Below are 25,782 nucleotides of genomic sequence, written 5' to 3'. Positions count from 1 at the left end.
CCAACCGCCCTGCCCCCATTGGTCGCCCAATACGCCCTGCCCCCATTGGTCGCCCAATACGCCCTGCCCCCATTGGTCGCTGTAAGAATATGGTTTAAAACAAGCATAGAAAATAGGAGGGCAAAAGTTCAGCACCTCTATGAGAACAAGGATAGCTCACACAGCAGAACATCAGGGAGGCCACAGAATAGATAACATTAACGGCAGAAGGTGGTTTACACCAAAACAAGAGATGTGGTTACTACGAAACCGACATTGGTGGGGCCATGCTAGCCGAGTAAGTGGGGGGGGGCTGTGCTCAGATAAGAGGGACGCATTCCTCAGAGGTACAACAACTTGTAAACAGAGATGGAGGTTGAGATCATTGGCTACATTACATAAAACAGCATATCTTGAGTTGCTAACGTGGCGTCAGCACAGTGGGTGGACTTTTGACCATGAGATAAGACCTGCGGTGCTTACGTACAGAATAACGCAGCCGAATAGTATAAAGATCGGGTGCACTCCCTCCTAAAAGTTAGAGCTCTCAAGAGGGTAAGGTCAGAAGTCCCTCAGGTTGCATTGATTGCTTGTCATTTAATGTAATCTGTAGAGAGTTTTATTATAACTATAATAATGTTGAAGACAGTGTAGTGGAACTCTGTTGTAAGTCAATCTGTGAAACTTGCTATTTTATAACCACTCGGGCTAGAATCAAACAGAAGTTATTGTTGAAGGATTAACAACCCATAGTTGTGACAGAACTGTCAACAATAAATTAAAGTGTTCAAAGAAGTGAAAAAGAAAACAATGTGATTTTTCTCCCGGGTTTTTGCTTGCAGCAGTGTTTAATCTTTAATTCCTGGAGACTCCAGGACAATCCTGGAGGATTGGCAACCCTAGATCCTGCAATAAGGGCAAAGTCATGGAGGGATTTGAAAGTGAGGAACAAGGATTTTAAGATCAAGGAACAGGGAATCGATTAAACTTGATGAGGAAGGGGGTGATGCGAGTGCGGGACTTTGTGTGGGTGAAGATGGGCTACAGAATTTTGGGTGAGTTGTAATTGGTGTAGGGCGGAGGTGGAGACTTTTTAAAAAATTATTTGTTCATGGGATGTGGCGTCGCTGGCGAGGCTGGCATTTATTGCCCATCCCTAATTGCCCTTGAGAAGGTAGTGGTGAGCCGCCTACTTGAACCGCTGCAGTCCGTGTGGTGAAGGTTCTCCCACAGTGCTGTTAGGAAGGGAGTTCCAGGATTTTGACCCAGCGATGTTGGCCAGAAAGGCACTGAGGAACTGGAACGTTGAGGTTATTGAGCTGTAGATTCTGGTATATGGCACCAAAACGGAGAGTGAACGGCACAGGAGAGGGGGTGAAAGTAAAAGATGGTTGATCTAGAAGTAAGTAAGTGTTGGCAGGAGCCAAACAGGACGAAGTTTCAGTTCAGGCTTTTTCCCAAATATATTTAATTTGCGCTCACAGGACAAAGACCGGCTCAACAAGCAGATTTAGCCTCCAGTGCTGTAAGTAGGATAGCATTTCACGGGTAATGATTACCCTGTAATCTAGGGATAATGCACTGGACTCGTGAGATTATAGTGCACTGGACATCACGTGAGATTATAGTGCACTGGACATCATGTGAGATTATAGTGCACTGGACATCATGTGAGATTATAGTGCACTGGACATCATGTGAGATTATAGTGCACTGGACATCATGTGAGATTATAGTGCACTGGACATCATGTGAGATTATAGTGCACTGGAAGACCTGTGAGATAGTGCACAGAATGTTGTCGGAGCAAAACGGTTTTACACCTTAATTTGGGGAAATGCCTTTTTATCTCCACAATGTTTAATTTTATATTTAACTTAATGGGCTCTTTTTCCTAAAGGAGCTTCAGGCACAAACCATGGCTTTATAAAGAAAACAATCATTTATTATACATTAGAAAAATTGTAGTATTATACACTGGAATTTAAACAACATCTTGGATTTATGGTCGATTTAGAATTGCTTTAACAACAATAAAACACCTGAATTCCCAAAATGCATAACCTTTTTGGAAATCAAATGTCTCTCTTAGACTAAACCCATAATGAAAGTTATAAACTCATTGTTGGCTCAAACTTGCCGGGAAGTTTCCAGGTATTTTGATGGATACTGTTGTCATGTAGTGTGGCACTCTCTCGTAGCCGGGTCATCGGCTTCACAGGCAATCTGTAAACCTGCATCGAGGCATCAGGCTATGAAGTAGCGAGCAGTCAGGAAGATTCCAGGTGAGGTGGGGCCGCCAGGAGGTGAAAGGTGAGTTTGGAGCAGATGGAGGTGGATCTGTGTCTCTCCCCACTCTAACATCTGCCCAACTTTAAAAGGCCTTTTTAACCTCGAACCACATCTCTGGAGCGGTGGCTTGTCAAAAATAGGTTCCTACAAATACAGCCCACGATGGATTGGCTCTTCACTTGTTTTCTCAGTGTCCACAACATAACAAAGTTAAGTCTGCAGGTGTTCAAACGACCTCCAGCCAGCTTGGAATTATTCTTGTTGCTATGGTGATCGATCCTCTGCTGTGTGATCTTTTACAATGTCTCAATTAACAATCCTTTGAACTGTCCTTACACCTTTTTTAAGAGTCCTTTTCCTTCAGATATGCTGAGGCTGATTTAGTATCAGGCTTTCGTTTATCAGATTAATTTTTACTGGGATTATAGTGCACTGGACATCGTGTGAGATTATAGTGCACTGGTGTGAGAGGTGGTCGTGTGGGATCTCTACATTGTGCTCCTCTCTTCTCCAAAAGATGGTAAGTATCACACTGTGAGATCTTTACATTCAGGCTAAAACTATTGGGCGGATTTATTTACAAGCACGATAATTACACAGAAGTGGAAAACTGCAGCAAGTTACTGATGATACAGGTACTTAGAAAACATTAAAAAATCAATCTGGAAGATAAGGTCCCCAAACACTGGTATGAATCCTAACTAATAAAACAGTGTTCCGATTATAACTAATCACCGTTGATGCAAAACAAGCCTGGTGTTTACTGTAAGATTTCTATATCACTTCATTTAAAATAAAGAGTACAGTTTTATTGTCATGGAAATGGCATTAAATAACAGCAGCTTTTTGTGTGACATCCGTGCACTAAATGCACCTGTCTGTGGGTGATGGGCTCGTCTATCAAAAGGCTAGTTTGTTTTTTGACACATTGTAAAGTTCTGTGAAGTTAGTTATGTGACTGCTCGCTGATGGCCCAGCGGGTCAGGTCAGTGTATAGTCGAATCCATGCTGATGAACAAGGTCCCAGTGCTCGATTCCTAGTCTCTGCTGTTCACAGACTGAATGCCACAATCAGCCTCCTTGGGGGAGAGAGGGGGCAAATCAGCCAGGAATTTCTACTGCATTTAGTGACTGCTGGTCAGAAACAGGTTGGGAGGAGGGGGGTGTAGATTTGCTTACAGTGGAATCCCCTCTGATAATCTCACACGTGAAGATTGGGTGAAGTACAGGAGAGCTGCAGCAAAGAAGCTGGAATAATTCAGGCTCCTTCTCCCTGTCCCTTTAATTGTAACCTGAGGGACAGTTACCGTATGTACACGAGTGCCACCTGCCCTTGGGCGTCCTTTGTACAGTAAATACGGTAACAGGAGCGGTCTCCCAGTTGGAGAGTGATTGACAGGTCTCTCTGGACCATTAACCTCCTCAGGGCTGCAGCAAACCTTCCTGCAACTTGCACCAACTCTTGGGATCTCGGTGCGACGGGTAAGGACCTCCTCAGGAAGAAGCTCGGGCGGTGCATTAAACTTAAGCAACGTGTTGCCATTTGCTGGTCGCTGTCGGGTGAGTTCAGGACCAGCACTGGTCCGTATCCTGGGACGGGTTTTGCGCATGTTTGCAGCAACATCGAATATTGCGTTAATGGACGAGGCTTAAACCCTTGAGAGAGGATCAGGATCAGTCAACTCAATTGGAAATATGGAAATCTCCGTATCTTCCTGGAGTTAAATGATGCCCAATAAATGGGGGAAATATCTGAGAGTTGAAAATCATTGATTCTTCCTGGGATAATATCTGCAATTAACCTCCTACATCCAAGACTTTGGCAATTGGGACAATCTGTATTAGGATTAAAGGTGAATGATATTCAGAGTGACCAGTGGATACTCTGAGGTCAGTTCAGCTCTTACAGACAAATGGTTATGGATTCAGGTGGTATATAAGCTGCACCACTCATGCAGGGCGGGTGGGATGCGGTGGGCGCTTGTCTTGATGGAGCATTGCAGTATCTCCTGTGCAGGGCAGATGTGATGGGCTTGCATTTACCCCGTCCGCCCCTTCCTCGGGGCTGGTTCAGTGCTGTGAGCTGGACTCATGTTACTGAATGTCTCTCTGTCACAGGGCGAGAGTGGGCTTATGTTCTGACCCAACTGAGGGGAGCTATTCAAAAATAAGAAATTATTATTATATTCTTTTAAACATATTCACACAAGGAGACAGGGTGAGTTTCAGTCACACTGCCACCTCCAGCTTTTCATTTGATCCTGATAAAACCTGTGCTCTTTTATGTGACAAACTTGTTTTCAAATCCCTCCATGGCCTCGCCCCCCTCCCTATATCTGTAACTTCCTCCAGCCCTACGACCCTCCGAGATCTCTGCACTCCTACAATTCTGGTCTCTTGCCCATTCCCCAATTTCCATCGCTCCACCATTGGCGGCCGTGCCTTCAGCTGCCTGGGCCCTGAGCTCTGGAACTCCCTCCCTAAACCTCTCCGCCTCTCTCTCTCTCCTATAAGTCACTTCTTAAAACCTGCCTCTTTGACCAAGCTTTTAATCACCTGTCCTAATATCTCCTTACGTGGCTCGGTGTCAAATTTTCTTTGATAATCGCCCCTGGACATTTTACTATGTTAAAGGCACTATATAAATGCAAGTTGTTGTTGTTAAAACTAATCTTATCTCCATTGTATTGTAACTTGTTTTGTTATTTTTTTGTACAGTGTATTTTCATAGCGTACAGTTAGCTCCAAACCATCCCTCAATTTCCAGAATGACCCTCTACTTCCCTGATCATCCTCGGTCAGTTCAGTTTCCCTCCGTGGTACAAAACGTGTTAGATGTTTGTTAAAATGCACCCTAATTATGTGCTTCCCTCCTCCAGTCTTTACCCTGAACCCTCCTTCTCCTAAAGGCACTGACTCGTTCTGAGGTACGATTTAGCAGCCCCTCCCCAAGCGGTCATTCCTCATGTATGAGCCTGAATGGTGGATATCTGCAGACTATTCAACTGGTGGGGCAGCACCTCATCCTGTTTCCACACATGCAAGAGGGGTCATTGTGTAGTGACCGGGAGCAGGAACTTTGGTTGATTTTTTTCCCCTCTTCTCTCTACCTATGGATTATGGGGAAAGAGCAGGGGAATGGGGGCTAATTGGACAGCTCTTTCAAAGAGCCGGCACAGGCAAGATGGGCCGAATGGCCTCCTTCTGTGTGGTAAGATTCTATAATTCTACCCGGTGTCGTAAAAATTAATCTGATAAGCGAAAGCCTGATACTAAGTCGGCTTCAGCACGTGTGACGGAAAAGGACTCTTAAAAAAAAAGTGCAAGGATGATTCGAAGGATTGTTAAATGAGACATTGTAAAAGATTGCACAGCAGAGGATCGATCACCATAGCAACAAGAACGATTCCAGGCCGGCAGAGGGTCGTTTGAACACCTGCGGACTTAACTTTGTTACGTTGTGGACACTGAGAAAACAAGTGAAGAGCCAATCCATCAGGGGCTGTATTTGTAGGAACCTATTTTTGACAAGTCCTTGGAGAGGGTGCCAGGGGAGATTTACCCGAATGGTTCCAGGGATGAGGGGCTTCGGTCACGTGGAGAGACTGGAGAAGCTGGGGTTGTTCTGCTTACAGCACAGAAGGTTAAGGGGAGATTTGATAGAGGCGTTCAAAATCATGAGGGGTTTTGATAAGAGTAAATAAGGAGAAAGTGTTTTCAGTGGCAGGAGGGTTGGTAAACAGAGAAACACAGATTTACGGTAATTGGCAAAAGAACCAGGGGCGACACGAGGAAAAAAAATTAGGCAGTGAGCTGATACAATCTGGAACGCGCTGCCTGAAAGGGCGGTGGAAGCAGAGTCAATATGACTTTCAAAAGGGAATTGGATAAATACTTGAATTGGAAAAAATTTGCAGGGCTATGGGGAAAGAGCAGGGGAGTGGGACTAATTGGATAGCTCTTTCAAAGAGCCGGCACAGGCTCGATGGGCTGAATGGCCTCCTTCTCCGCTGTATCATTCTATGATTTTGCAAGCCACCGCTCCAGAGGTGTGGTTCTAGGTTAAAAAGGCCTTTTAAAGTTGGGCAGATGTTAGAGTGGGGAGAGACACAGATCCACCTCCATCTGCTCCAAACTCACCTTTCACCTCCTGGCGGCCCCACCTCACCTGGAATCTTCCTGACTGCTCGTTACTTCATAGCCTGATGCCTCGATGCAGGTTTACAGATTGCCTGTGAAGCCGATGACTCGGCTACGAGAGAGTGCCACACTACACGACACAGTATCCATCAAAATACCTGGAAACTTCCCGGCAAGTTTGAGTTAACAATGAGTTTATAACTTTCATTATGGGGTTAGTCTAAGAGAGACATTTGATTTCCAAAAATGTTTTCCATTTTGGGAATTCAGAAGATGTTGCTTTATTGTTGTTAAAGCAATTCTAAATTGACCATAAACCCAACATGTTGTTTAACTTCTAATGTCAATTTTTCTGGTGTATAATAAATGATTGGTTTCTTTCTATGAGATTCTGAGAGGGCTTGACAGGATAGATGCTGAGAGTCTAGAACTAGGGGTCATAGTCTCAGGATAAGGGGTCACAAGAACATAAGAAATAGGAGCAGGGGTAGGCCATTCGGCCCCTCGAGCCTGCTCCGCCATTCAATCAGATCATGGCTGATCTTCAATCTCAACTCAAAAGGGTTGACCATTTAAGACTGAGATGAGGAGAAATTTCTTCACTCAGAGGGTTGTGAATCTTTGGAATTCTCTACCCCAGAGGGCTGTGGGTGCTGAGTCGTTGAGTATATTCAAGGCTGAGATCGATAGATTTTTGGACTCTAGGGGAATCAAGGTTTATGGGGATTGGGCGGGAAAGTGGAGTTAAGGTCGAAGATCAGCCATGATCTGATTGAATGGCGGAGCAGGCTCGAGGGGCCGAATGGCCTCCTCCTGCTCCTATTTCTTATGTTCTTATGCTTATAAGGTTATGGTTTGTGCCTGAAGTTTCTTTTAGGAGAAAGAGTCCATTAAGTTAAATGTAAAATGAAACACTGTGGAGATGAAAAGGCATTTCCCCAAATTAAAGTGTAAAATCACTTTGCACTTTTTTGCTGTGACCCTGGTCAGTTTTTAGCCTCCCATTTCCCCAGTCGTGGCCAAGTTCCACCAGCTCCTGACGCCCAGACAAATTGATTTTATGAACCTGGGTACTTGCATTGAGAATCCCTTCATGGCCTTGACCCACCCTCCTTCAGCTATCTCCTCCTGCAGGCAACCTCCATTCCTCCAACACTGGGCTACTCCCCTTTTCCCCCTCTCTCCCACTGTTTCAGTCTGAAGCAACACCCCCCTCCCCACCAAAACCCCTCCACCTTGCCACTTCCCTCTGTATCTCCTTTTCAACTCTGTTTTCAACTCCACCCCCGACTCCTTTTATTGACTAAGTTTCTTTATTTTTTCTCCCCTGCAGTCTCATTCGGTTGGGCTACATTTTGAAGGGACGCAGCCACCCTCTTCTCCCCTAAGCGATACTCATGGAGTTATGCAAGGCCAATCCAACGAGGGCTCTCTTCGGTAGTAGCGCCAAACGCAGGTCCGAGGGAGTGGCGTCGCACTGGTCAAAGACACCCGGCTGCCCAATCAACGGGCACGTGAGACGGGCAGACGGGAAGAAGTCCATGAGTGCTCTGGTGACAGGGGGCGCAGGATATTTTGGGTCCAGGCTCGGTTCCACCCTCGCCCGATCGGGCGTGTCTGTCATCCTCATGGACATACACAAACCAAGATGGTGTCTCCCTGAAGGAGCTGTCTTCATCCAGGTATGATGGTTACTGAATTTGTCAGCGTTAACTATATTCAGTCAGATTCCTTTTGAGTATAATGAACACACTCACGTTCCATGTTTAACGATGCACCATTTTTTTCCTTCCTATTATTTTTTTTCTTTTGTGAATTTTGTGGAGATCAGGGTGTGGGGGATGTTAGTGCTGAGAATGACTGAGGTATGAGGAAAGGTGGGAGAACCTTTGGCCTTCTCAGCTTTGGGAGAAGGCCACTGAAAGAAGACCTTATAGAGGTATATTGGATAGTAAATGGGGTAGAATAGATAAATTTGGGACGTTACTTTGAACTAAATTGTCACTGTCGGGCAGAAGATCGATTTAGAGAAAGGGCAAATTTTGGGCTCGTGTCAGGAAATTCTTCACATTAAGAGAGAGCAACACGTGCAATGGACTCTGGGTAGAGTAATGGAGACAAAAGCACTGGGATCATTTAAGGAACAATTAGATGTTGTGATGCAGGGACAGTAGGGTCGCTTTGGATAGATGGACTGAATGGCATTCCTCACCTGTATCTATCTGCCTTGTAAAGATTCCAAGCAGTCCCAGGCACATCACCTGACTTCCAAACACACGGACTTTCCATCAGGGATCGGAAATGGGAACGCTGGAGGAGTTCTTTTCTTTCTTTCCGAATCTAGGGAGTTTGTAGCACTCCCGTTGGTACCCTGACAGCGCAGAATCTTCCTGGTCTGTCCAATTAAAGCTCCCACTCACCCACTCACTTAGTCCCAGCCTGCCTTCCATGTGCTCCTTTTAGCCTTGAGCCCTTTCTTACCTTCCACCCACTCCCTCCATCCCTCCTGTCGCTCCCCCCGCCCCCCGCTCCCTCGGTGCCTCTCCCACCCTTTGGTCCCATCCATTTCCGTTTCAGGACCAGTGGAGAGCTTCCCATGCCCCAGTTGGTCGGCAGCACAGCGGTTTGCTGCTTCAGAGCCTCGGAGACAGATCAGCTGTCTTCCCTGCCTCTGATCCTGGAAAGCGGGAGGTTCAGCACTGGCTGATGTTGCTGCTCCTCAAACCGATTTAGTAATAGATTCATTCTCGGGATGTGGGCATCACTGGCAAGGCCGCCATTTATTGTCCCAGCCCCAGCCGCCCTGAGAAGGTGGTGGTGGGCTTTCTTCCCAAATCATGGGTCGTGGTTTTGATACAACTAAGTGCCTGGCCAGGCCACTTCAGAGGGCAGTTAAGAGTCAACCACGTTGGTGTTGCACTGGAGTCACGTATAGGCCCAGACCGGGTAAGGACGGCAGGTTCCCTTCCCTAAAGGACATTAGTGAACCAGATGGGTTTTTACCACAATCCGCTAAAATTAAATGCCGCAGATCCTCCATTGCACGCGCTCCAACTGCCCCCCCCTTCCAGATTGACCATCAGGATTTTCATGAGACAAAGCCTCGCTTCAAAGTTAACACCAATCTCCTCCTGTCTGACTTAAATCAACCTCACGGCCACAGAAAGACTACACTCACACCGTCTTATTTCCATTGTACTTCGTCCCTCTACCCAGGATATTGTGGTGGCACAAACATAAAATGTTTGAGTAACCTCGATCCATTATCCACCATGGCTCCCCGGCCTCCTGTGTGGGAGATAATGGGACTTCCACACGCTGGAAACTGACGGGATATTCTACCTGTCATCCAGTGCATCATGGGAGGATGAAATAGAACAGCAAACTATTATAAAATCATACAGCACAGAAGGAGGCCATTCGGCCCATCGTGCCCGTGCCGGCTCTTTGAAAGAGCTATCCAATTAGTCCCGCACTCTCTGCTCTTTCCCCATACACCTGCAATTCTTTTCCCTTCAAGTATTTATCCAATTCCCTTTTGAAAGTTATTATTGAATCTGCTTCCACCACCCTTTCAGGCAGCGCATTCCAGATCACAACAACTCACCGCGTATAAAAAATGTCTCCTCATCTCACCCCCCACCCTTGTTTTTTTTTGCCAATTATCTTAAATCTGTGTCCTCTGGTTACTGACCCTCCCGCCATTGGAAACAGTTTCTCCCCATCTACTCTATCAAAACCCCTCACCATTTTGAACACCTCTGTTCCACGAGTTAGTTTAATATTTTGTCTCAGTATCGCCACTGACTGTCTGGCATTTCCAACCAGGTCTTCATACCTCCGCTGGGAAACCGATTTGTCCTTTGATTCTACAAGTAACTCACAATGTTCTGAAACTACAGTTTGTGTAACCTGGGGACGGAAAATCTAACGGGATTATTTTCCATCTTTTTGCAGAGCGACATCAGGGATTACGATACCCTTTATAACGCCTGTGAGGGGGTGGACTGCGTTTATCACGCTGCCTCCTATGGGATGTCGGGCACAGAGCAGGTGAGTATTGCTCCTCAGTCACTGGTTGGGCCCCAGCTGGAGCATTGTGACCAATTCTGGACACTGCGCTTTAGGAAGGATGGAGAGGGTGCCAGGGATGAGGGACTTTTAGTTACGTGGAGAGACTGGAGAAGCTGGGATTGTTCTCCTTGGAGCAGAGAAGGTTAAGGGGGAGATTTAATAGAGGTGTTCGAAATCATGAAGGGATTTTGATAGAGTAAATAAGGAGAAACTGTTTCCATTGGCAGGAGGGTCGGTAACCAGAGGACACGGATTTAAGATAATTGGCAAAAGAAACAGAATGGGAGATGAGGAGAATTGATTTTTACACAGCGAGTTGTTACGATCTGGATTGCGCTGCCTGACAGGGTGGAAGCAGATTCAGTAGTAATTTTCAAAAAGGGAATTGGATAAATACATGAAGGGAAAAAATTTGCAGGGCTATGGGGAAAGAGCAGGGGAATGGGACTAATTGGTAGCTCTTTGAAAGAGCTGGCACAGGCACGATGGGCCAAATGGCCTCCTTCCATGCTCTATGATTCTATGAAAGCTAACAGCTTTCATAGAATCATAGAGCATGGAAGGAGGCCATTGGGTTTGGGAGGTGCTTCTTCGACAGCACCTCCCAAACCCGCGACCTCTACCACCTAGAAGGACAAGGGCAGCAGGCGCATGGGAACAACACCACCTGCACGTTCCCCTCCAAGTCACACACCATCCCGACTTGGAAATATATCGCCGTTCCTTCATTGTCGCTGGGTCAAAATCCTGGAACTCCCTTCCTAACAGCACTGTGGGAGAACCGTCACCACACGGACTGCAGCGGTTCAAGAAGGCGGCTCACCACCACCTTCTCGAGGGCAATTAGGGATGGGCAATAAATGCCGGCCTTGCCAGCGACACCCACATCCCGTGAACGAATAAAAAAAAAAAAGCTGCATTCAGGTGAAGCAGAAGGAGAGCCATTCCTTGCACTGTTTTATTGCTGGTACCTGATTGTTTCACAAGCGATAGCTCATAGAACGTACAGCACAGAAACAGGCCAATCGGCCCATCGGGTCCATGGTTTATGCTCCACATGAGCCTCCTCCCACCCCTCTTCATCTCACCCTATCAGCATATCCTCCGGGTGGGGGGATTAATTCCCCCACTGAAACGGACTTCGGGCGGATAGCAGGCGAGGTGGGGGAGGAGGTTGGGGGCCGGGCCGTGATAGTACTCCGGACCGGAAGGAGGTAGATACATGGGGCGGGCGAGGGGTCCGATCTCAGGGGGGGAAACCTGAAGTAACAGAGGCCCAAGCTGGACCAATCCTGCTCCTCCCGCTTCCACAAAAAAATACCCTAGAGCCATTGCTCAGTGGGCAGCACTCTTATCTCTGAGTCTTGGGTTCAAGTCCCACTCCAGAGACTTGAGCAAAAAAAATCTAGGCTGACAATCCCAGTGCAGTACTGAGGGAGTGCTGCACTGTCGGAGGTGCCGTCTTTCAGATGAGACGTTAAAGTGAGGCCCTGTCTGCCCTCTCAGGTGGACATAAAAGATCCCATGGCCACTATTTGAAGAGCAGTCCCTGGCCAATATTTATCCCTCAACCAACATCACTAAAACAGATTATCTGGTCATTATTACACTGCCGTTTGTGGGATCTTGCTGTGCGCAAATTGGCTGCCCTGTTTCCTACATTACAACAGTGACTACACTTCAAAAAGTACCCCATTGGCTGTAAAGCGCTTTGGGACGTCCTGAGGTGGTGAAAGGCTCTGTATAAATACAAGTTCTTTCATCTTATGCTCCACACTCCCCTTTTGTGAATCGACCTGCTCCTTTGGAAGCTCGAGGTAGAGGATGTCATTAACATCGATCGCCCGATCTGTAACCCGGTGCTGCCCTTCACTGCACTCTGCTCGTCCCGTATACCCTGACTGAAACAGCTAATAAATTACACTCCTTCATGAAATTTTAATGCCCCATTCTCGGCAGGGCTGCAGTTACCGCAGGGTAGCTCGAAATATGCTCGGCCGGTCTTAGAAAAGAATCTTGTAATGATTGAAGAGTAGACGTTCCTGGAGGCCGGGGACTGACTAACACCTGTCGATTTATTAATTTGCCGCTGATGGTTCTGAATGACCTCCTTTGCGGCCGGACCAGGTTTGGCTCCAGTCCGGGGGGTGGTGGTTTGTAACCACGGGCACCGGCAGCTTGCCCAAGTCACCAATCCTCACGCATTCAGCCCTGACGGCAGGCTGCTCCACCGTGGGAGGCATCACAGATGAGCTCACTTTCTGGTTCATTAGGTAGTAATCAGGAGCAGGAACCCTGGATGATTTCCCCCTTGCTCCCCCCCCCAACTCAACCCAGCCCATGGCCGCAGAGATCCATTGTAGAATCCCAATCGCTGTCCCTGATCAGATCCACAAACTCAGCACAGACTGGGGATTGATTGGCCTGTGATAGCAGAGTTTTGATTGGCCTGTAATAGTGGAGTGCTGATTAGCCTGTAATAGTAGCGTGCTGATTGGCCTGTAATATTAGAATGCTGATTGACCTGTAATAGTAGAATGCTGATTGGCCTGTAATAGTAGAATGCTGATTGGTCTGTAATAGTGGAGTGCTGATTGGTCTGTAATAGCGGAGTGCTGATTGGTCTGTAATAGCGGAGTGCTGATTGACCTGTAATAGTGGAGCGCTGATTGGCCTGTAATAGTAGCGTGCTGATTGCCCTGTAATAGCAGAATGCGGATTGGCCTGTAATAGTAGAATGCTGATTGGCCTGTAATAGTGGAGTGCTGAATGGCCTGTAATAGTGAAGCGCTGATTGGCCTGTAATAGTAGAATGCTGATTGGCCTGTAATAGTGGAGTGCTGATTGGCCTGTAATAGTGGAGTGCTGATTGGCCTGTAATAGCCGGGGGAGGTGGTTGCTGTGTGTAACAAGTGAAGGAGTCAAGTTTAGAAGTTTTTCCCTCTTGTTTTTCCCCTGATTTTCGAGTTGAACACAGATGTAATGAAGAGGGGGTGTGCATGGGGGGAGTTGGTGCAGTTTGTGAGAAGGCAGCGCAAAGCAGATATCTGATCGAAATGTTTCTGCTTCTGGAAACAAAATTAAAATCGAACTTAGCAACAAGTTCAGCTTGAAACAGTCAACAATCGCCTTCAGTAAAATGATTGAACGCTGGCGATATCTGTTTGCACAGTGCGAATCTCTGAGCAATCAGTTTAATGTGGGTGAGATATTAGTCCTGTCACTAACAGTGAACATTAGGTCCTGTCACTAACAGTGAACATTGGGTCCTGTCACTAACAGTGAACATTGGGTCCTGTCACTAACAGTGAACATTGGGTCCTGTCACTAACAGTGAACATTGGGTCCTGTCACTAACAGTGAACATTAGGTCCTGTCACTAACAGTGAACATTGGGTCCTGTCTCTAACAGTGAACATTGGGTCCTGTCACTAACAGTGAACATTAGTTCTGTCACTAACAGTGAACATTAGTCCTGTCACTAACAGTGAACATTAGTCCTGTCACTAACAGTGAACATTGGGTCTTGTCACTAACAGTGAACATTGGGTCCTGTCACTAACAGTGAACATTAGTCCTGTCACTAACAGTGAACATTAGGTCCAGTCACTAACAGTGAACATTGGGTCCAGTCACTAACAGTGAACATTGGGTCCTGTCGCTAACAGTGAACATTGGGTCCTGTCACTAACAGTGAACATTGGGTCCTGTCACTAACAGTGAACATTGGGTCCTGTCACTAACAGTGAACATTAGGTCCTGTCACTAACAGTGAACATTAGGTCCTGTCACTAACAGTGAACATTGGGTCCTGTCTCTAACAGTGAACATTGGGTCCTGTCACTAACAGTGAACATTAGTTCTGTCACTAACAGTGAACATTAGTCCTGTCACTAACAGTGAACATTAGTCCTGTCACTAACAGTGAACATTGGGTCTTGTCACTAACAGTGAACATTGGGTCCTGTCACTAACAGTGAACATTAGTCCTGTCACTAACAGTGAACATTAGGTCCAGTCACTAACAGTGAACATTGGGTCCAGTCACTAACAGTGAACATTAGTCCTGTCACTAACAGTGAACATTGGGTCCTGTCACTAACAGTGAACATTAGGTCCAGTCACTAACAGTGAACATTGGGTCCAGTCACTAACAGTGAACATTGGGTCCTGTCGCTAACAGTGAACATTGGGTCCTGTCACTAACAGTGAACATTGGGTCCTGTCACTAACAGTGAACATTAGGTCCTGTCACTAACAGTGAACATTAGGTCCTGTCACTAACAGTGAACATTGGGTCCTGTCTCTAACAGTGAACATTGGGTCCTGTCACTAACAGTGAACATTAGTTCTGTCACTAACAGTGAACATTAGTCCTGTCACTAACAGTGAACATTAGTCCTGTCACTAACAGTGAACATTGGGTCCTGTCACTGACAGTGAACATTGGGTCTTGTCACTAACAGTGAACATTGGGTCCTGTCACTAACAGTGAACATTAGTCCTGTCACTAACAGTGAACATTAGTCCTGTCACTAACAGTGAACATTAGGTCCAGTCACTAACAGTGAACATTGGGTCCTGTCGCTAACAGTGAACATTGGGTCCTGTCACTGACAGTGAACATTGGGTCCTGTCACTAACAGTGAACATTGGGTCCTGTCACTAACAGTGAACATTGGGTCCTGTCACTAACAGTGAACATTGGGTCCTGTCACTAACAGTGAACATTAGTCCTGTCACTGACAGTGAACATTGGGTCCTGTCACTAACAGTGAACATTAGGTCCTGTCACTAACAGTGAACATTAGGTCCTGTCACTAACAGTGAACATTAGTCCTGTCACTAACAGTGAACATTGGGTCCTGTCACTGACAGTGAACATTGCGTCCTGTCACTGACAGTGAACATTGGGTCCTGTCACTAACAGTGAACATTGGGTCCTGTCACTAACAGTGAACATTGGGTCCTGTCACTAACAGTGAACATTGGGTCCTGTCACTGACAGTGAACATTAGGTCCTGTCACTAACAGTGAACATTGGGTCCTGTCACTAACAGTGTTAAGTGTTTTTTCAAACGGTTCACGTTTCCCAGCTGGAATGGCCCTGGGCTCAGTACCACTGGTGATGACGGCCATTGGATTATTATTAACCCGTCGACATTATGTTGTAAAGCCTGAGGCCTACAATACAGACCGACAAAGTTCAAAGGTCAAACAGAGAAGGCAACTCATGGTCGGGTAACACCAAGTGTGGGTTATAAAAGCTGGTAGATTGTGGGCAGAAACGGTTCTGGTAAATGGGGGCTGCTGCGATTGGAGAAGGGTTGGAAGTGGCCATTTAATAGAGATTTTTGTTTTATTTGGGAAGGGTTTTGATGGAGTGAATAGGGCAAAACTATTTCCTCTCGTTGGGGAGTCAGTGACAAGGGAGTCATCAATTTAAAATGATCATTGAGACTGAGGAGGGAGATTGGGAAAAATTTCTTTACATAGAGGATTGATGGAACATGGAATTCTTTGCCACAGGGAATGATTGAGGCAGAGACCATTGCATTTTTTAAGAGAAAATTGGATAAATATTTGAAGCAGAGGAAGATACAGGGCTGCGGGGAGAGAGTGGGGGAGTATGATTAGTTTTGAATTGCTCCAGCAAAGAGATAGTACAGACACGATGGGCCGAATGGCCTCCTCCTGTGCTGTCAATGCCAATTACAGTAGTAATGGGCTTTACAGTAATGAACACACTTAATATAACTAATGACTGTTAAAATGGCAGCACACTCTAGTGCTATCCAATACTTTGAAGCTATTGTTTCATCATCAAGCAATAATGCCACAGTATAAATAACACGGCTATCTTGAACTTTCGTGACCTCTCTATTTCCATCCGTACACAAGGAATCTCTCCTTTTGTTTAATTGGCGAAAATAATCCTCTTCAATTAAATATCTCGATTTCAAAAAAGAGTCTGGCTCCAGTTCCTTGGAGTAATTTCATCAACAGTAACAGGCAGACAGACGCCATCATTCACTGATGAATTGCTGCCAGTAATCACGCAGTGGACTCTCTCTATCACCGTGTACGTGGAACTCTGCGAGTGAATCAGTCGTGCAGCTTAGACAGTGAGATTCCAACATGGTCGTTTTTCTGCAATGGGACCCGGAGTGTGACACTCATTCTTTGAAGCCCACCTCACAGACCATAAATTCTACTGTCTGATCGAAGATATTTCCAATCCTCCATTAGATTCTATTTACAGAAAGAAACAAATATACATCGAATGTACAGCACAGAAACAGGCCATTCGGCCCAACTGGTCTGTGCCGGTGTTTATGCTCCACACGAGCCTCCTCCCTCCCTGCTTCATCTCACCCTATCAGCATATCCTTCTATTCCTTCCTCCCTGATGTGTTTATCCAGCTTCCCCTTAAATGCATCTATGTTATTCACCTCAACTACTCCATGTGGGAGTGAGTTCCACATTCTAACCACTCTCTGAGTAAAGAAGTTTCTCCTGAATTCCCTATTGGATTTATTAGTGACTATCTTATATTTATGGCCCCTAGTTTTGGATCCCCACAAGTGGAAAAATCTTCCCTATGTAATTCAAAGAAACAAATGGCATTTCATAAATAAATCCATTGTGTTCAGTGCCCCTGATAGGACATACCATTTTGTTCTGTTTAATGCTCATTGTCCCCTGTTATGATGCTTTGTGTTTACAATAAGTGTAATTTATCAGTAGGAGTCGTTGAGAATTGAAGGGATGAAATTGGTCTTCACCAGAAGACGTCAATGGAAAATTGGAATGATTCCCAGCCCTGGGATCGACCTGCCTTTGTTGCACCACATTCCCGGATCACGGCAATCCTCTCCGCTTTGCCAGATTTTTCAGGCCCCCCCCCCTCTCTCTCTGCTATTCTGCTGTAAACATTTACACCTCCTCTGGACCCACCTTTTCTTTCTTTACTTCTCTCTTTCCCACCCCCTATCTGCTTCGCACCATCATCCCTCCTGTCATTGAATCACTCCTGCCCGCCACCTTATCGCAGACCTCTCCCTTCTGTTCTTTCCAGTTCCCCATTTCCCTTGGCTGTGCAATTACTTAAAAGCTGTTGGTCTCACTTAAAATCTCCCAGTCCTGACGAAGGTCATTGATCTGAAACGTTAACTCTGTTTCTCTCTCCACACGACGCTGCCTGACCTGCTGAGTGTTTCCAGCATTTTCTGTTTTGATTTCAGATTTCCAGTATCCGCAGTACTTTGCTTGTGTGTTAGTGTAGGTGAGGTACTGCTCGGGTGGAGTCAATCCCACATGCCTGGGCTCAGAGCGCTGGGTGCCACTTTTGGTTGAGCTGCAGCTTACCCCCATTTATAATAATATATTATATTACTGTTGCTTCACTCAGGCACTGGTTTCCCGTAAAAAGACCAGCTCTGGTTCCAGGCTCAGTTGTTGACAGCAAACTCAGCACTTGACCATCGATTTCAATTTACACTAATCCTCTGTGTCCCTAAGTCTTAAATTAAATCTCACTGATCTCATTGTTTACCAAAAGAAAGCAGCTGGCTAAAGGGGATCAGAAAAACGATTGCCTGGAAGTGGCCGGGCTGACAAACAGGGTCGCCAGCTCTGGTTGGATATATTCCATTTTTACAACACCAAGTTATAGTCCAGCAATTTTATTTTAAATTCACAAGCTTTCGGAGGCTACCTCCTTCCTCAGGTGAACGATGAGGAAGGAGGCAGCCTCCGAAAGCTTGTGAATTTAAAATAAAATTGCTGGACTATAACTTGGTGTTGTAAAATTGGCATCTCCACATCATGGATATATTCCGGTCAGGTTTTATCACATGACCTCCCACCTCCAACCACCCCGCCCCCACATTACCGCCATTGGTCGCCTGACATGTCCATCCTGTGGTGCCCCTCCCCCCATACTCCCACCATTGGTTGCCTGACATGGCCATCCTTGTGATGTCCCGCCCCCACATTCCCACCATTGGTCGCCTGACATGGCCATCCTCGTGGTGCCCCTCCCCCCATACTCACACCATTGGTTGCCTGACATGGCCATCCTTGTGATGTCCCGCCCTCACATTCTTGCCATTGGTCACCCAACATGTCCATCCTTGTGCTGCCCCGCCCCCACGGCCAATCAGAAAGCTAACAGACTCTTTGTTACCCAATTGGATGATTCTTGACTGTGAGTCAAACAGCCTATTTTCCCATGTCCAATGTTTTTATAACTAATAAACAAAAGTGTTCAAAGAAATTTTTTTTTAAAACACAATTTTTTTAATGCCCCTGTGATTTTTCTCCTGGGTCCTTGCTCGCAGCAGTGTCCTGGAGAATAGCCTTTAATTCCTGAGGACTCCAGCGCAATCCTGGAGAGTTGGCAACCCTACTGACATGCCATTGGGAAAGAGGGGGGAAGGGGAAAACCTTTGGGAGGTTTTATCCCTCAACCAGCAAAAACAAATCGTCATCTCATTGCTGTTTGTGGGATCTTGCTGTGCGCAGATTGGCTGCCATATTTCCCTACATTACAACAGTGACTACACTTCAAAAGTACCTTCATCGGCTGTGAAGCGCTTTGGGACGTCTTGAGGACGTGAAAGGCTCTATACAAATGCAAGTTCATTCTTTATATGGTGAGGGGTCCACTCCAATGACATCATGAGTGGGAGAATCCTGCCCACAACACACTGCTCCCGTTGACAGTGTCACACGAGCAGAGGGCTCCATATAAAATGTCTGCTTCCAGGCTGCCTCTAACCAGCAGAACTAAAATGGACAACAGGGTAACGAGGGGTGACTGAGAGTTACCCAGGTGAACATTTAGCAGAGTGGAGAGCTTCAGTAGACTGCAGGATACATTTTATGATTCAGCGTTCACGTAGGTTAATACGATTGATTTGTGAGCCACACGATTTCCCATCCATTAAAGTTAATGAACCGCAAACTGTACAGGATGTGAATTGGGCCTACTGACCTCTGCACTTGAATTCCCAATGCACAAAACTCTGTCCTGGGAGCACTAAGTCATAAAAGTTGCCCCATGATCCATCTTTAAAGGTATTACTGAATGGGGTATTAGCTGAATACTCATTTGGTGAATTACAACAAGATTACGGTTTATATTTTGTTTTAAATCACGTGTTTCTATTTATTTGACAGCTTCAAAAAGAGCAAATTGAATCTGTGAATGTTGACGGAACGAAACAAGTCATTGATGGTGAGAAACCAATTTATCATCTGGTGTCGAAAAAAACAACAACTTGCATTTATATAGCGCCTTTAACGTAGAAGAACATCCCAAGGCGCTTTGCAGGAGCGTTATCGGACAAAGAGGGGCACCAAGGCAAAGAAGGAGATATTGGGAGGGGTCTCCAAAAGCTTGGTCGAAGAGAGGTGGGTTTTAAGGAGCGTCTTAAAGAAGGAAAGAGAGGTAGAAAGATGAAGATGGAGATGGAGGGGTTTAGGGTGCGCGTAATCTTGGCTGACACCCCAGTGCAGTACTGAGGGAGTGCTGCACTGTCGGAGGTATTGTTTTTCAGATAAGACTTTGAACCGAGGCCCCGTCTGCCCTCACGGGTGGATGTAAAAGATCCCATGGCCACTATTCGAAGAAGAGCAGGGGAGTTCTTCCCGGTGTCCTGGCCAATATTTATCCCTCAACCAACATCACTAAAAAACAGATTATCTGGTCATTATCTCCTTGCTGGTTGTGGGATCTTGCTGTGCGCAAATTGGCTGCTGCGTTTCCTACATTTATAACAGTGACTACACTTCAAAAGTGCTTCATTGGCTGTAAAGCACTTTGGGATATCTGAGGTGGTGAAAGGTGCTATATAAATGCAAGTTCTTTCTTAACTCACTACATTTAAAATCAAAAATTAAAAACTGGTACTGCGATTGTTTTCAATTTTTCTGACGAATGACTGTCTTGGTCACTGTGATTATAAGCAAGTTACGTTTCACGATGAACTTTCACCCTCTTTTGCTTCAAAGAAAGAGAAGTCCAGGACCACTTGATTTGATTCCAGTCGAGTCCACCCTGTGTCCAGGGTAACATTGATAACACAGAATTGGCCTTCTTTATTTCCAGTATGCCTTCATCGGAACATCCCAAGCCTAATATACACCAGCACTGTGAATGTGGTGTTTGGAGGACAACACATAGACCAGGGAGATGAGGAGACTGTGCCGTATGTTCCTCTGGACAAGGTACTTGTTGGGCTTTCGTTCCGCTGACACTTTCCTTCCATCTTGTTTCGAGGTTCGCAGTCCCTCATTTGTTTAAGTTGATCAACAGACCCCCCCACCTAATGGAGTCTACCTGCTTTTACTAAGTCTCTGGATGGGAGGACGTTGGCGGTGGGGGCGGGAGGAGAGTGTTTGGAAGCAGTAGTTATAAACAGAAAATCCTAGTGTGCTCTGTGATTGGTCCAGTTTTGCTGTCCATCACTAACAGAAAAATCTGTTGCACTGCCCCGAAATGTGTTGCTTATGGTGCAGTCTCCGTACGGGCGGTGCAGTCTCCGTGGTGCAGTTTCCGTGGTGCAGTCTCCGTGCGTGGTGCAGTCTCCGTGGTGCAGTCTCCGTACGGGCTGTGCAGTCTCCGTACGGGCTGTGCAGTCTCCGTACAGGCTGTGCAGTCTCCGTACGGGCGGTGCAGTCTCCGTGGTGCAGTCTCTGTACGGGTGGTGCAGTCTCCGTGGTGCAGTCTCCGTGCGTGGTGCAGTCTCCGTGGTGCAGTCTCCGTGCGTGGTGCAGTCTCCGTGGTGCAGTCTCCGTGCGTGGTGCAGTCTCCGTGGTGCAGTCTCCGTACGTGGTGCAGTCTTCGTACGTGGTGCAGTCTCCGTGGTGCAGTCTCCGTGCGTGGTGCAGTCTCCGTGCGCGGTGCAGTCTCCGTGCGTGGTGCAGTCTCCGTGGTGCAGTCTCCGTGCGCGGTGCAGTCTCCGTGCGTGGTGCAGTCTCCGTGCGTGGTGCAGTCTCCGTGGTGCAGTCTCCGTGCGTGGTGTAGTCTCCGCGGTGCAGTCTCCGCGGTGCAGTCTCCGTGGTGCAGTCTCCGTGCGTGGTGTAGTCTCCGCGGTGCAGTCTCCGTGTGCGGTGCAGTCTCCGCGGTGCAGTCTCCGCGGTGCAGTCTCCGTGCGCGGTGCAGTCTCCGCGGTGCAGTCTCCGCGGTGCAGTCTCCGCGGTGCAGTCTCCGTGCGTGGTGCAGTCTCCGCGGTGCAGTCGCCGTGGTTTGTAGAAAGAAAGACGTCTCAAACCACGTCATGTGCAATGAATTGCTTTGAAGTGCAATGACGGTTACACCTACAAATGTAGCAGCCATCTTGTGCACAGCATGATCCCAGGTGTTGGGTGAGTGGTGGGCAGTTCTTGTGCCTCTCCCCCAGATGACTGCTGTTGGTGGGGGTGAAACAGATTGCCAGCGTATCCTCTGAACTGAGGGATGGCACAGAGCGTACTTAAGGGAGGGAGGAAAGCCACAAAAAAAGACCTTAATTTCCAAAGTGAATACTTGGTTGCCTAATTGTTCTGTATAATCTCCTTTTGTACCTTTTATTCTAGCATGTCGACCATTACTCCAGGACCAAAGCTATCGCTGATCAGATGGTGCTGGCAGCTGATGGAGTTCCTCTGAAGGGTACGTGTCTTTACAACACCAACAACTTTCATTTATATAGCGTCGTTAATGTAGTAAAATGTCCCAAGGTGCTTCACAGGAGCGATTATCAAACAAAATTTGACCCCAAGCCACAAAAGGAGATATTAGGACATGTGACCAAAAGCTTGGTCAAAGAGGCAGGTTTTAAGGAGTGACTTAAAGGAGGAGAGAGAGGCGGAGAGGTTTAGGGAGGGAATTCCAGAGCTTAGGTCCTGGGCTGCTGAAGGCACGGCCGCCAATGGTGGGGCGATTAAAATCAGGGATGCGCAAGAGGCCAGAATTGGAGGAATGCCGAGATCTCGGATCTATAATCAACCCACTATCCTGAACATATTACCTATAACTCATTAAAGACTTTTTTCCACCAATTATTTGAAATGTTGTGTTGCTCAATAAGGACAACACTCTGTTGTACTCATCTTTGTCCTGGTTTACCAATCTCTCCATGGGAACGCCCCACCTAACCTCAGTGAGCTTCCCAGGCCCAAGGCCCAACTCACACCTTCCTTTCCTCTGGTTCTAGTCTACCCCCCACCCACCATCCTTCGCTCCATATTGGTGGCATAGCCTTTTGCCCAGCATGATCCTACTCGATGGAACTCTCTTCCTAAATCCCTCTGCCTTTGCTCTATCTCTCCCCAGCATTTCAAAACCTACTGTACTGACTATTCCCTTGGTCACCTTCCCCACCCAGTTCCAGTTTGGTATCCAACCTGCCCTTCTTGAAGCTCCCACAAGCAACAAATGAGATAAACGGCCAGCTAATCTGTTTTAGTGATGGTGTTGCTTGAGGGATAATTATTGGCCAGGACACCAAGGAGAACTCCCCTGCTCTTCTTCGAATAGTGCCATTGGATCTTTTACCTCTGGGTGGGCAAGGCCTCGGTTTGACACCTCATCTGAAAGGCGGCAATTATCCGACAGGATAATTAAGATCATTTTCAAGGCTGCATATAGGGACACCAGTAATTCTGGGCAGAATGGAGATGATTGGGCAATTTCCCCCGTCAATCACGCCTGGAGGCCGCACTGCTGTAAGTGACTGGGATTGATTTTACGCACATAATTTGTATTATGTAACTATCCTCCACTCTCTGCATTTTGCTGGAGAAATAATCCTGCTTTTATCGGGAGACTTTGCTGTAGTTTCGGTCATGAGTTCTGTTTGCTGTAGTTTGTAGAGACTCTGTTTAAATAGACTCTGCTGTAAATCCCACCCCATCTTCAACTCATTGGCTGTCACGGTGGTGTCAATACTCACTCCAAATTTTTCAAGTGTACTTTTACTGAAAGTGATTAAGTTGTCATTACTCAGCGCTATCTGAAGTCCAGGGAGCGGAAGGGGTACGAGTAGCACGTTCGTACATTTAAACCTCTCCATCTAACTATCGGCTCGCAGTGTTACTAACAATTTGCCCGGGATTGCAACTCGACACCACGTGTCGTGTGACAGAGTTTAAATTTAGCAGCGGATATTGTGATGAATTAAACACTCGCTGAACATGACACTGTATGAGTACGGATTGGGAATTAAACAATCAGGCAATTGGATCTCACAACATTCCCTAATGGACAAAATGTGTACAGTCTGCCAACATTCTTCAACATTCGCACCCACCCAAACCTCTGTCCTCCCGTTTAATATTTCATCCAAAAGACAGCCCCTCTGACAGTGCAGCACTCCCTCAATACTGCACTGGGAGTGTTGGCTTGGACGATGTGCTCAAATCTCTGGAGTGAGACTTAAACCCACAGCCTTCTGACTCAGAGGTGAGTGTGCTACCCACTGAGCCACGGCAGATAGTATTAGAAAAGGCACTTTAAAGGGACACAATCATTCACCAGTTTATTCACAAGTGACCCGGGATGTTCCTCAATTTGTTACCTGATTCAGAATTAGATTTTGTATTTCTGAATTTGAAAGTTAACCCAGACTGGAGCACTAACACTGCAAACTGGGAATCCCTACAAACCTCGCAAGGCCAGAGACAACTTTGTACCAACTAATTCCAGGCCGTTCTGACGTCCATTCTGTTTTTTTTTTCCCACACAGGGGGCAACACATTGCGAACCTGCGTACTGCGGCCACCAGGTATCTATGGGCCTCAGGAGCAGAGGCACTTGCCACGGGTGGCGGTAAGTATTGGCCCACAGGTCATTTCCATTTCAGACAGTAGTTTTCTGAACCTTGCAAAGATTAACAATGGTATTAGCGAAGAAGATAATTTCATGGCAGCTCAGCACAATGTGATACTCACTGTGTCACACCCTCGTTCTCAACCGTCACAAGGTGTGCCCTATGCCTTGTGAGCTGGTATGACCTGTGACCTAGTGTACCATGTGACAGGTGTACCATGTGACCTGTGACCTGGCATGCCCAGTGAGCTGGTATGTCCTGTGACCTGGCGTGACCTGTGACCTAGTGTGACCTGTGACCTAATTTACCAAGACTTTTCAGTCGTTGGTTTGAAGATTCTTAATCACGGTGATGAGTTTCCGTGTGTGACAAACACCCGACTGACCAAAAACAGAGCACCAGTTCCACAGATCTCACTGCACCACCCCCCCACCCCACCCCCGGCTCCGTTTTACTCCTCAATGTTATGTGTAGTGTAAAGCAACTCTTCCATTTGTTAAGGAGTCAGCTGTGGCTTAGTGGGTGTCACTCTCGCCTCTGTAGTCCAAAGGCTGTGGGTTCATAGTCCCACTCCAGAGACTGAAACATAAAATCTAGGCTGACACCTCGTTGCAGTGCTGGGTAAGGGTGTCATAGGACATGGAGAGAAGGGGACTAAATGGAGTTGAGGTACAGATCAGCCATGATCTGATTGAATGGTGGAACATATCTTCCTAAATGGCCATTTATTGACAATCCTCTGGAGGGGGTGGAGATCTCCTGCTGAAGTTATTGGTAACTGGGATGAACCCTCGAGAATTTGAGGGTCAACACCTTTAAAGAGAGGAGTGGAAGAGTGAAAATTGGCGAGAAAGAGAAAAAAAACTTAAGTAACGGCTTGAATGGCTGTCTTTGCAGCAAGAGTTATTTTGTAAACCAGAATATTAAATGTCCCAACCCAAATAACACCACCCAGGATTCAATTCTGTGCATGACTCCATTTTGCGAGTTTGCCTCGGATAATGTCCATGTTATTTCAAACTATAATGAACAGTTACAAAAGTGGAATCTGAACGCTGTCAGAATCACTGTGTCACAGGGGAAACAGTCTGTGTCAGAGTGTGTGGGAGACAGACTGAGCAGTGATTGTGTTTCACTATCAATCGCAGTGCAGGCCCCACGAGGGCTGATCGTGTTTAGACCTGGTGTCATCGCACAGCCTATTCAACACTAAAGTCAACTCAGTCTGCTCTTCAAAACCACCGCAACAGCTGGACAGCTGCAAGACGTACAACTCAAAGGCTAAATATTGCTCTTAACTTTAGTGCTCATCAGTTTCACAAAGGACTCTGATTGATGACAGGAAAATGGAACGGGACCTGCATCCTCTTCAGATTTTAAAATATTTATAAAACGTCCAAATATCCGATTTCTAAACACCACCTGTAATGGGTCCCGTGTTGTACTGTGCCAATCACAAGTATTCCCGAGTTTCACCAG

The 25,782-nt window shown here is 46.6% G+C and overlaps 1 protein-coding gene across 1 annotated transcript in view; it reads left to right on the top strand.

Moving 5' to 3' along the window:
* The first annotated feature begins 7,808 nt into the window (after window positions 1-7,808).
* The window catches only part of sdr42e2 (short chain dehydrogenase/reductase family 42E, member 2), a 28,297-nt gene continuing 10,323 nt past the window's right edge, over window positions 7,809-25,782 (top strand). The window contains exons 1-6 of the mRNA XM_068003071.1: window positions 7,809-8,093; window positions 10,369-10,464; window positions 19,670-19,727; window positions 20,601-20,719; window positions 22,070-22,145; window positions 24,220-24,302. Of these exons, the coding sequence (XP_067859172.1) occupies window positions 7,809-8,093; window positions 10,369-10,464; window positions 19,670-19,727; window positions 20,601-20,719; window positions 22,070-22,145; window positions 24,220-24,302 (717 nt within the window). The remainder of the gene's footprint in view (window positions 8,094-10,368; window positions 10,465-19,669; window positions 19,728-20,600; window positions 20,720-22,069; window positions 22,146-24,219; window positions 24,303-25,782) is intronic.

Source organism: Heptranchias perlo, chromosome 22, assembly GCF_035084215.1.
Source record: "Heptranchias perlo isolate sHepPer1 chromosome 22, sHepPer1.hap1, whole genome shotgun sequence".
NCBI classification, from domain to species: domain Eukaryota; kingdom Metazoa; phylum Chordata; class Chondrichthyes; order Hexanchiformes; family Hexanchidae; genus Heptranchias; species Heptranchias perlo.
This window is presented reverse-complemented; position numbering and strand designations above follow the sequence as displayed.